The 12,958-nt window shown below is 46.5% G+C and overlaps 1 protein-coding gene across 1 annotated transcript; it reads left to right on the top strand.

Annotated features, from left to right (window-relative positions):
* Window positions 1-4,359: 4,359 nt before the first annotated feature.
* Window positions 4,360-8,642, top strand: sox4a (SRY-box transcription factor 4a). Its single transcript, XM_026156690.2, has one exon. It carries the CDS (start codon window positions 5,387-5,389, stop codon window positions 6,500-6,502), a length of 1,116 nt encoding a protein of 371 aa, XP_026012475.1. The 5' UTR covers window positions 4,360-5,386; the 3' UTR covers window positions 6,503-8,642.
* The last annotated feature ends 4,316 nt before the right edge of the window (window positions 8,643-12,958 follow it).

The following is a 12,958-nucleotide window of genomic DNA, read 5'->3' on the forward strand; positions in this document are numbered from 1 at the left end:
ATGAGAGGCAAAAAAAGGCTAAAAGTGAGGTGAGGATACAGATTAGCAAAAGGTGAGAATGAAAAAAAAAAGGAGAGGATTTTTAAAACGTTCTTAGTGTGAAGCGAGGGCTGAGAGTTCGATCGGATCCACAAGTTTTTTTTCCTTCTCTCTCTCTCCTCCCCCTCCTCCTCGCATCGTGCCACCGTCTCGCACTGTTTTTGATAAACGTTGCTATTCTGCAACCATTTGCTTGCTTATTCGTCTCTCAATCATTCTTGACGATTCTCTCTCTCTCTCTCTGTCTGCACCCCCCCTCCCCTCCCTAACCTCCCACAGCATCCCTCTCTCCTGCTCGCTCTCACTCTCCCTCTCTTTCCCAGTCTGACTGAGGCTGATGTAGGTCAGTGCGTCTGGAGCCTGTCTGGAGCTGCTGGAGAGCCTCAGAGCTCCACGCTTGGTCCTCGACGACCCTCGCAGCGGAGGGCTGCCTCTGTGCCCGAGCTGAGGATGGACGCCGTTCCCTGGGCTGTGTTAGGACAGGACCAGCTCGCCTGACCTGACTCGCCTGGAGGAGGAGGAGGAGGGAAGAGGAGGAGGAGGGAGGGAGAGCAGGGTGACGCGGGGTGTCTGTGTACTTTGGAAAGCTAAGGCGGTGCATGTTTGCATGTGGGTCGTAGATGCACGCGCACAACAGCAAGAGATAGTAATCGTTGTCTCTCTTCTCATCGACGCACTTGCAAGAGGGGTAGGGGGGTCATTTTCATGCAGTGCTACCTTCACATCCCCTTTTCCTACAACACACACACACACTGTCTCTTTCTGTAACTTCATCGTGATGCTTTATGTCTTTTTCCTAGACCCAATTCTTTGACGTATGCAGCCGTCGAAGTCTCTCCAAACACCACAGCGACCCAGCAAACTCCAAACTGATGCGCCTCGTACGACAAAAACAAAAACCAAAGAAAAAACACCCATTTGAAAGCAACAGCGGTGTTCTTTCTTTCTTCTTTTCCAGTATATCCATTCCTTTGCGGCTCCTTACGGATCCACTCCGACTGATGTCCTTTCCCTAAAATACTGAATACTGAGAGCATCCTTCGACCATCGCGTGCCCCCTTTTTTTTTTTAAATAAATGAAAGCCAACGAGTGCAAGGACGACGATGACGACTTTTGCAAGAGAGCGAAAAAATCCGCCACTGACTTCACCATCTCCTGATTCTGCTCACCTTTCCCTTTGTCCCCCCACTTCTTCCTCAATCTCCGCTCTCATTCTCTGCTCCTTCCCACTCCTCTGGCTTTTAGACAATGCCCCCCCCCCTTAAAAAAAATCTCATTGTATCAGAGTGTCTGAGTGCAGCTGTGAGAGTGGCAGTGTTGTATAGTGTCTGAGTCTGTGCTCTCGATTTGACTCTGAAGCACATCTGGTTCCTGCAGCGGCACGTCGGTGAGTTTGTTGTTGTGTGTTTACGCATCTGTGTTCGTGTGTCTGTATCGGCATGACACAGCGAACCGTCTCGCCCGCCTTCTTGCTACCCGGAGCGAAGGACGTTTGGAATTCCTGGGGCGTGGCGTCGCCGGCCTGACCACACCTCGGGTGTTTCCCTTCGTCTGATGCCCGTTACCTTCTCTCCACCTAAACTCGTCCGAATCCTTCGGATTATAGTGGAGAGGGCAGAGAGTGAACAACAGATTTTCATTTCACTGTCTCGCCTCCTGCTTTGCATTGCCGCTCTCTGGCTCGCTCATATTGCCCCGACCAAGGATGCAACTCTACGGTTCTTAAATGTAACGGCAAAAAAGGACAGAGGCTTCAAAGAAGCACAAAATAAAGAGTTTTTTTCCCCCATAAAGAAGGAAGTAGATGGACAAAAATAGCTATTTTGTATACAAAACATCGTAAACGCCTGCAATGTGTAACAGAACATCACGCAGCAGTGCTATGAATTAAGGCCCCAAACTCATCAAACAGACCTGTGAGGCGGTCCCTGATCTTTAGCCTGTTTGAACATGTGAGAATATGTTGGACAAAGGCGGGAGAGAAAACAAGCTGCCGTCAATGCTGCTTATCAGAGTTGAAGATGAAATGCAGAGGGGCAAGTGGAATAAGTAGGCACTGTATGTTCCACGGTAACTTAAAAACAACTGACTTTGTTGGTGCTGTTGTGTAAGGGCTTACTTCAGTAGGTGGGTGATATGGTGAGATGGCCACCTGCACTGTCTGCCACATCCACACAAAACACAGAGGAGACAAACCAACTGTGGATGAGTCAGAGAGAGAGAGAGAGAGTGTATGCAAATCTGTGCTTACTCTTCAGTTTTTCTGTTTAACTGCAGGGTGGAGGGGACTTCCCACTGGTTCTCAAACATTCAATCCCTGGAAAAGCTCCAATTCAGTTAGAGCAGGACACACATACACGCACGCATGCCTGCTTGCGTACACACACACACATACACACACACAAAGGCCTCATTGTGTTTGACCCCGGATGACGAGCAGGCAGGTCAAAGTGGTGGGTCATTGAGAGGCGGTTGAAAAAGGCAAGTGCATGGTAATGAGTAGCTCTGCTAGAGATAAACACCCTCACATGCTTTCCCTTCCGCGCGGCCAATGGCGTGCACTTATACTGTGACTTTTAAAGCTTAATGTATCCTTTACACACACACACACGCGCGCACACGTGCCAATGCTCATGGCACCCCCCCCAATGACACGTTGGACATGACATGGACGAGCCACGGATCGAGGCGCTCTCCTCGTCCCAGCTGCCTTTCAGCTTCTTAAGCCCCGCCCCTTTTTACGACACACTGTGATGACTGTGTGCCCCCCACCACCCTCTCCTGCTGGGTCATGAAGGTCTCAGCAACAATAAACTCCCAGCGAAGTCATGTGATGCACACTCATTAAACCTACAGTTTACTCCAGGGTTCTTCTAACATACTGGGTTATTGTTTATGTTCTACCTTTAAAAACAACAACATGCATATTAAGCACTTTGTCTCTCACATTTGTTTTTCCAGCAGCTGTACACCCTGAGATCATTTCAGGGACACATTCATGAGTTTTCCAAGGATGGCAAAATGGAAATGCACAAAACTATTTATTTCCCTTCCTTTAATGCACAAAAAAAGCCCTGACCCCCCCCCCCCCCCCCAGGTCAACATCCTCCAAAAACCCACACCGGTGTAACTCCAGCTCCTGCAGCACTCTCTCATAACAACACCCTCCTTTTTTTAGGTGTCAGCAGAGGTGGGACTGAGCGCCGGTGTGTTTGGGGTAAACACACGACTCCGGCAGCTCCAAAGATGACTGGGCTGTGGGGCAGGGTGGCGTGATAAAGACCTGGCAGGGATCACTGCGGTGCATCTGCCGGCAACACGGTGGAAAGCTACCTGACAGTTGCTTCTCACACATCAGATAAGATTACAGGTAGACCTGCTCCACCTGTTTAAACAAACCCATGTGCACACGTGCCGCTGTGTGTGTGTGTGTGTGTGTGTGTGTGTGTGTGTGTGTGTGTGTGTGTGTGTGTGTGTGTGTGTAGCCCGGGAAAAAGAGATAGAGATAACAGACTAATCCAGTGGCAGGTGCATGCTTGTAATTGGGACGGCTAAAGATATAAGACTGATGAAGGAGCTCATTATTATTTATGTGTTTGATTTATGTAAGCACAGAGGGTGTGTGTGTGTGGTGGGGGTGAGCTGTTTGTGTGCATTTTTAAAGAGTGTGTGACTTCTTTTGAGCTTCTCCTTGTGAATTAAGCACAACGCAGATGTTATGTCAGAGATTTGAAGACCAGATCAGACAGAAATAAATAGAAGTTAAACATCAGTTCTAGTTATCGATCAGCGACTAAAGGTCAGACGTCACCCCTGCTTTACTCGTCGGACGGCGCTCACGCCAGTCAGCTGCAACAGCAAAAAAAAAAAAAAGAAAAGAAAGGAGGCCTTTGCCAACCAGCCGATGACATCACCTGCATGATTTAATGATGGCAGCTCAAAGCGGGCGATTACAGCATGGAGATACATCCTGCCATACACGGCAACACACAACCACATACATACACACACACACCATACAGCGTGGCTCCTTTTGGCTCTAGCCTGACATCTAGCGACACAAGCTGTAATGTGATATTTACATGACACTGACATGTTAAGATAATGGGTCTGAGGAGGAGGTGGTGGAGGAAGAGGAGGAATCTCTGCACTGTGGAGTGTGCGGAGCTGCTGGGTGTTTAGTGGGGACTCTTGTTTCTCACTTTAATAATTGTAAGTACAGGTTGTTGTTGGCTTCATGGTTCACCGCAGCCCCCCCCCCCCCTCGCACCGCCAGGATGCACGGAGTAAATAAAAGCTGCCGTCATCTTACCTGAGTCTCTTTTTAAATCTGCCGGCTGTGATGTCATGGCGTGTTGTAAGGAGTCGCAAATAGCAGGTTTGGGGCGAGATTGTTTTTGGGTGGGTGTTTTCTCAGCATTTCCTTGCTTTACCCCTCCAACCGAAAAACACTCAGACACATTACACAGGATCTATATTTAGTCACTACCCAACCACATGAAGCTAATTTGGATCTAAGTATATCCCTCACAGCCAGGAAACGGATACACACACACACACACACACACACACACACACACACACACACACACACACACACACACACACATATATATATATATATATATATATATATATATATATATATATATGGACACACACACACCACAAGTTTGCCTTCCTTCAGTGGAGTCTGACAGGAATGAGGTCAGGCACACGGATCCTCATTGCACATTATTATTATTATTATTATTACCAGTTTTTTTTTCTTTTTTATTCAGCCAATGGCAAGAGGAGGTGGGAGTGGTCCGACTCAAAAATCGGGATGGCGACAGGCGCTGATTGGCGCTCACGTCTCGCGATAAAGCTATAAAAGGGCGAGGTTCTCGTTGTTGTGTTTACAGTAATATCAGGGAGCTCGCAGGGAAATAGGGAGACTATGAGAAAGCGCAGCAGCTCCATTCAGCCACATGGTCTCTCAGCCGCACGGAAGAGCTGCGCTGCTCACAGCCAGGTTCACGTAAGGGACTCGCACTGCTGCGGCCCACAGCGGCGCGCTTTCAGCCTTGCTCTGCGAGTGTTCAGCCGCACAGGCAGTTGAAAATTAGTTTCCGGATTATTAGTTAAAAAAAAACTGTCGCTGAGAAGCGCAGAAGAAGAAAAGTTAAGAAACCCGAGCGTCTCCAAAGCGTGCTGAACTGAAAAGAGAGAGACAGACTTGGATGGACTTTTTTTGTTTAGAGACCTGCTCACAGCAGTGCTCCGACTCCAACAAGAAGTGAGGAATACGGTTTTGAAAAACTTTGTGAAAGCACTGAGCGGTGTTTTCAGACACTTTGGAGAGAGATGGTGCAGCACATAAGCCAGACAGAGAGCGCCCACGCTCATTCCCCCGGCGGGGACTCCACGGACACGGGAGAGATGGACCTGGAGATGGATGCGTCTCCTACCCCGGGGTCCCCCTCCTCCCGGGAGCGGAGCGACTTGGCGTGGTGCAAAACTCCGACGGGACACATCAAGAGACCCATGAATGCGTTCATGGTGTGGTCCCAGATCGAAAGGAGGAAGATCATGGAGCAGTCGCCGGACATGCACAACGCGGAGATCTCCAAGCGGCTCGGGAAACGCTGGAAGCTGCTGAAAGACACGGACAAGATCCCGTTCATCCGTGAGGCGGAGCGGCTCAGGCTCAAACACATGGCCGACTATCCAGACTACAAGTACCGGCCCAGGAAGAAAGTGAAGTCAGGGAGCGGGGCGAGTAAGCAGGCGGACCGCGGGGAGAAGAGCGGGGAGCGCGGCGCCAAGTCCGGGGTCAAGAGAAGCCCCGCGTCCAAAGGAGTGAGCAGGACGCACAAGCAGGGGGGCGTGAGGAGCGCGGCGGCGCAGGACTACGCCTCTCCCGGTGACCACCAGTCGCTCTTCAAATCCAGGTCAGTGTCCGGGGCCAGGCAGATCCCGGAGAAGCGCAGCGGAGAGGCTCGGCGCGCGCACATGTTCGGAGGGGCTGGCAGCCTGGAGAGCGGGCCTCCGTCCGTGGGAGTCCCGGCCAGTCCCGCCTTGAGCAGCTCGGCGGAGTCCAGCGACCCGCTCAGCCTGTACGAAGAGCAGAGCCCGGCGGCCAGCGAGACCTCGCACACCGCGCGCCTCAGGTACACCCGCCCTTCTTCTCCAACACCGTCGGCCTCTCACTCCTCCTCCTCCGTCTCGTCCTCGTCATCGGATGAAGAGTTCGAAGACGAGCGGCTCGACCTGAACCCGAGCCCCGGCTTTGAGAGCATGTCTCTGGGCGGCATGGGCTTCTCCGACGCGGAGCTGGACCGGGACTTGGACTGGAGCTTCGGGGAGTGCGGGGCGGGCTCCCACTTCGACTTCTCCGACTACTGCACCCCAGAGGTCAGCGAGATGATCTCAGGAGACTGGCTGGAGTCGACCATCTCCAATCTGGTGTTCACCTACTGAAAGGTGGGAGAGAAGCGCGACGCCCGCCCCACCACCACCCGCCCAGCAACGTTTTGAACTGTTCAAACCCACCCCACCCGACACCTCAGACAGGCGTGTGCGTCCACACCAGAAGATTCCCGCTGTTCTTTCACTAAATGAGGGAGAGTGAAAACTGGAAAGAAAAGGGTAGGCCTGTGTGCGCGTTGAAGCCCAGGCACGCGCTGCTCACAGACTTGTTGGAACTGCGCTCCGTGCGCTTGACGGGAACGCGCAGACCTGTGGGGAGGAGGGGGGGTGGGGTGCTTAGTTTGCATTTGGACTCAGAGGAGGAGTGAATGTAAGCAGAGACCAGTGATACAGACTCGAGCTCGACTGTTCAACCCAATCCGCACAGGATGAAGACTGAGACTGAACATTTGAACATTAATGTTATTTTTGAGGTCGGGACACTTACTGGAGAGCTCGTCGTGTTGGGGTTTTTTATTTGTTTGTTTAAAGATAGCCAATTCACATTGACCATCGAGTTGCTATTCAGGTGTAGTTTTTTTTTCCGAACTAGAAATGTTTTTAATATCAGCAAGCATGCCCTCCACGTTGAGGAGGATTTTGTTGTTGTTTTAAATGCGTAAAAAGGAAGAAAAAAAGTTCATTGCTGCGTAATTACGCAATTTGTGTGACCATAGGACTCAATTCACGATCACCAGCTTCTCTTTCAACGGCAGGACTTTAAACATAGACTGACTCCAAACTTCAGAAGCCCCTTTTCTGAACACTTTTTAAAACACTCAGTGCACAATTCAGGACCAATGCTTTTTCCTCTCCCCCTGACACGCATTCTTTCTGCCTAGTGCTTCAACTTTGTAGTTTCTCTGTGTCAGATGACGTTTTTTTTTTATATCGATGTATTTATACCGGCCAAACTTTTTTATACATAGAAGTATTGTTCTCGTACAGGTCTCGTTTGTGTTTGTGCACATAACACCTGTCTGTATCCAGCGCGGAAGGGCTAGAAGTGTATCTTATTTAAAACAAAACAACAAAAAAATGTCCGACTTCTCTCACTTTTATGGAGATTTGAGTGTGTCATGATTTTCTACTTGTATTTTTGTACAAAATCTATAGAGAAAAAAAGGAGGGGGACGTTTTTTTTTTCTTCTTCCGGCGAGTGGGTAGCCTACAACATTGTTGTTTGGATCTACATTGGTGTTTTAGTCGTGCAGAGAGAGGGAGGGGTGGGGGGTTTGTTTGGCACAATCTGACCTCACAGTGTTTACAGTATTTACCCACATGCTTCTTAATGGCACAGTGACTCCAGCTTCACCAGCGAAGTAAACAAAGCGCCACTGAGGCTCCCAGCCTGAGTGGTGACTGTGTTTCCAGTACAACACAGACCTAAAAGAAAGTTTAGGCACGAAAGATCCCAGAGAGTCACTGTTTGGATAGAGCTAATACCTCTGTGTGCTTTTTTTTTTTTTTTTTTTTTTAAATTATGGAGATAAGTTTTATTTGAACCACTGGATGGAATTTCACACTCATTCCACTTTTTGCCTAGACTTTTTTGGAGGGAGGGGAGATGTATGAAGTGCTTCATCTGTTATTGCGCAAATTGCATTGAAAAAAAAATAGTATTTAACCTTTCTGTACCTGTTGGCTAAGTATAGCAGGCTAATTGTTTTCCTATATTATGGCATGGCAAATAGCATTTGTATTTCAGATTCAGGTATATGTAGCTATAGCTGTTGTGTTTAAGATTTTTTAAAGAATAATAACGAAATATTTATGTAAACTGACTGTACTATAAGCAAAGATTGTGTGTGTTTTTTTTATGTATGATGATGATGATTGACAGGCACTAGGACAGCCATCTTTGGACATGTTGAAGATGATTGTGGTCCAGGAGTTTCTTTCCTTTCTTTTTTCTTTTCTTAATTTTCTTTTAAAGATTTTTTTTTTCTAGCGTCCTCTTTTTTTCTTTCATTTGTGCAATATGCTGTGTATGATCATGTTTTGTCCAATCATGCCAATATCTGATGTTTTATGCTCAAAAACCAGCCAATGTTTGGGTCAATCACTGCCTCTCAGACCTCTGTACAGATTGTTGTTTTTTATTTTTTTTATTTTCTTCCAAGAAGGAAATAAAATCAGCTGGAACTGAAAATGTTTCTCGTCTGTGTATATACAAGTTTACTAGATTTTACATAGTTCGTACCTTCCTAGAGGACAAACATAAGCACCGCCGTGTGGTTAGCTGACAGCAGGCTCTCCAAAATCTCCAATCTGGTGTTTACATCCTGTCTGAGCATGAGCGTGCGTGAACATGTGTGCAGCTCACGGTGGTGTTTGCCGTAGGTAAGTGTGCAGCTGCAGACAGTGAATCAATAGGCACCCAGTGAATCGATAGGAGTGGTCTCCTCCTCTCTCGCTTACTCCATCTCATTCTGCACGTGCAAAAAACGTGGCTGCCATGGAAACACTGTATCCAAGAGAGAGGTTGCAATCCACTGGGGAGCAGTACGGCACTCGCCCGTGTGTGTGTGTGTGTGAGATGGATAAGGGGACACAGACTGATCCATCAGAGTGGGGTGGTGGGAGGGGGATAAAGGGGGGTGGCAGACATTTCTGCAAGGCATGACTGGAATAAAGGAGGCATGTGTCTGTGTGTGTGTGCCAAAGGGGGGGAGGGAAGGAGAGGGTAGAGAAGGGGGATGTTTGTCTGTCCTGGTGGATTGTGCAGGAGACTGCTCCCAAATCCAATTAATTCCTTCTGGATGCATTCATTTGTCTCCTACATCTGATGAGAGAGAGAGAGAGAGCCACACATGGAGAGAGAGCAAGAGAGACCCCTAAGGTTCAGCATTTAGTGTGTATCAATTTACACCCTTTTCCACAAGAGACATTGGTAATTATTTCCATCTCCCCTCCTCTGTCAGGGGAGCATGGTCGTCTCCGGCTTTCCTCTGACATCTCAGCCTGGGTACTGAGAGGGAGATAAGGCATGGCCATTACAGGCAGCGCACCATCCCAAAGATGAGACACCGGCTCCCGGGATGTCTGCAATAAGCTTGACATTACTGTGGAAATGGTGTGTGAGGTGTTGTCTGAGGTGTTCACTCTGTTTCAGAAAGAGGAAAAAAAGTTCAGTCTGGTCCTCAGAGTGTGGGGATGAAAAAGACACATACTGAGGGTCAGTGCGGACTAGTTTGTTTGTCTCCTCTGTTAACCTGAGTGTGTCAGACACCATCAAGATCAAGTGACCGTGACTGCTTCAAATACAGGCCAACAATAAAATACCAGCCATCTGAACAAAGGTACACATTTTTAACCCTTTATTAATGAGTTCTTATTTTTTTCTTTTATAAAATCGTCACATGATTGAAGCACGATATGAAATGAAATTGTTTCATGTTTTTGCCTCTGTGCTCAATCTCAACATTTCTTACACATGTGACAGGAAAGAATCCGGGGAGCCAAATGTCACTACGTGAGAACAACTACCTGAATTTTTCCATTTTCTCCTGCTTTATATTGCGATTGAGAAACTGCTGGGTGTATGAAAAGCTGAGCATGAATGTGAGTGTGTGAATGGGTGAATGTGGTTTGTAATTAAATCCCTCTGAGCGGTTGATGAGATTGGAAGTGCAGCCCAGTTCAAGGCTAAATATTTTACTCTTCTGCAATTCTTTGACAAATAGCTGTAAAGTTTCAGATTCAGCTTTTACACACACACAGTAGAACATATAAGCTTAGAAAATAAATGGCTAAATCCATCACTCTGAATGTTTTCTGCTTTTAAAAGTAGACAATATTGGTGTCTAGTTAGGGCCTTCTTGCCATGTTTCCTTTGAAATGTACCAGCAAAGAGAAGTTTGTCCACTAAACTTTCTTACCTGACCAGTCCCTCTCATTTCTCTTGTGACACTTTTGTAAAGCCTTACCCAGCTTGATCTAAAAGTGTATTAAGCATAGACTGTATTTAAAAGATGGCATAACTACCATAGCGTTAGTTAAAGTCATTCTTTAACTCCCCCGTTGTGAGCATCCTCACTGTCCCCATCTTTGTTTTCTGAAACTGGGCAGCGACACTCATGGGACAGATGTAGCTGTGAAACCAAGTGACACTGCCCACTTATTCAGTAACAACATTTAAACTAACAAAGAGCAAGTCCCACAGCCTGACCTGCTTTGTCCTCCTTATGGAAAGTAAGAAAGTGAACATCACTTGAGATAATAAATCCACCAGATAATTGTTTACTCAAGAGAGCCGAGGAGTGTCTTCCATGTCGACATCTACAGCTAATTTTTTTCTCGCCCCCCTGCTGGCTGTTAGAAGGAATGCAAGTTTATAAGGTACTCCAAAGCAAATAAATCAAAAGCTTGTTTCAGACAGTGAATAAACTGATTTTATTTTATTGTCTTTTGTGTCCGGCTGAACAAAGTGTTAGTGCAAGATAACAACAAAGGAATCATTCGCACAATTCATGCAAACTGTCTCAAACAGAGCACAGGAAGAAAATTATACTGCTGCAAGATTCCAGTATTAGTAAGACTTTATTTTTGTGTGACTTGGTTTTTAATTGGAATGGATTTTTTAAGACTGACATATTGATATATTAACAGATTTATAATAATGTGTATCGTGTTTTATCTGTGTCATTTTTATGTTTGACTTTTAACATTTTTATAGTGTTATGTTAAGCGATTTACAAGCCTCGAATAACTGTGTCATACTACAGACTGTCCCTGGGCTACAGTGTGTATTTCCTCTATGACAGAGCAAGAATAACCTGGAGCATTACTACAAAAGTATTACATCAAAGTGTCCAGGATTATTGCGGTGATGCCACATAAGATAAATAAAGCATAAAGTGAGAGGAGATCACTGCTAACTGCTGAGCTCATACACCGTGTTTCCCTATGGGAATATTATATCATATATAATATCACACAGAAAGCACAGCAGATAAAAATACCATTTAATTCATACAAACGCGCCTTTGAACACCACAGATGTGTTCAGGGTCCCTGCAGACTTACTGCAGGAGTATTGGAGTGATTTTTCGCATGCTGCCGGTGAAGTTGAAGGCGGGACACTAAGTCATGAGGCATGCATAGACAAAGAAGTACACAAACACCGCCGTTATGGCAGGCAGCCCAACTTTGTTTCATTGATTTCAGACCTTTGCGCTCTTGTCGCCTTTGCGGATTTGTAGGGTCGAAGAAAACACAGACAGTCGGACATTCATTTATCCGAAGTGTGGAGATTAAAAACGAAAACTAAAAGTTTGAGAGTGAGACTCAACTTTTATCTAGAGTCATGTGTCAACGTTATGAGTGGAGACTAAAGAAAAGGGAGTCAGAGCCGGGATGTTACTGAGTAAAAGCTCGCAAAATGTGGGACCACCAACTGATGGAAGGAGGCAGGTAGGCTGGGAAAACTTATTTTGTTATGAATAACCTCCTGGAGCAGTTTGACAGCCAAACTTTGATGTGGTCTTTATCTTTATATTTTTATTTTATTCTATAAACGTGGCTCTGACACCTCAAAGATTTGCTCTGGCTTCGGAGTTAGTAAAGAAAAAAAGTGTTCTCAGCGGGGAGATGTGCGCGCTTTTGTTGTCGTGTATGAAAAAGTGCTGTGAAGGTAGTTTCCGAGGGTTGTGTGATACCGACTCTCGACTTTAAAGTCAGCTTCTGTCAGGCAACGCTTCAGCAACTGCAGCCAGTGACAAATGAGCGCAAATGAAGCTCCAGGTTTTTTATCCAGTAGACTCTTCTGACTAATAAGGGTTCTTTGGGGTGTCTGCTGACATCCCAGTTTCAGCACAGGGAGGGCTGGACAGCGGCTGCGTGGAGTGATGTGTGTGCGCGCTACTATGTTTTTAACAAGTTGTGTTTGAAATGATTATGTGTTTGCCTAACCCACAGTGATCTGATGGGTGGGGACCTGAGTGGACAGATGCACAATGAACATTACAGTACAATCCAGTAAAGTGGGCAGTTAGTGCAGGCTTAATGACGTCTGGCAGCAGGGAGTGGGGGTGGGCTCAGGACATCTTTGCCTCCGGGGTTGCTGGCTGGATAAACTGCCTTGTGCTTCTATTAAACATCCATCGGCAGATAAACTGCGGACTGACACAAATTGACAGATCATAGCTGTAAACACATGACTGTGGCTCTCTAATGGTGGGCTGTTCCTCATAATAATAATAACAATAAACTCAGACACCAAGGCTTCTATATGTATACATCCTCACATCAGCATTTCTGCCAATAACAGCAAGTTCAAATAAATCCTGGTGTGGAAGGTGGTGTTGATGGAAGGCGAAATGAAGATTAAGTTTCACTTTTTAAGAAATCTACACTTTTCTCAAAGGCAGTATAACTTTCCAGGGCCCTTGCATTTAAAGCATTATCTTCGTTCAGTTCACTTCAGTTCAGTTATATTTATATACACAGCAAATCACTGGAGTTAAA

The sequence above is a fragment of the Astatotilapia calliptera genome, chromosome 22 (genome assembly GCF_964374335.1).
Source record: "Astatotilapia calliptera chromosome 22, fAstCal68.1, whole genome shotgun sequence".
In the NCBI taxonomy this organism is placed as follows: domain Eukaryota; kingdom Metazoa; phylum Chordata; class Actinopteri; order Cichliformes; family Cichlidae; genus Astatotilapia; species Astatotilapia calliptera.

Coding starts and splice junctions, on each gene's coding strand:
- sox4a (XM_026156690.2), top strand. CDS start 5,387: ATGGTGCAGCACATAAGCCAGACAGAGAGCGCCCACGCTCATTCCCCC.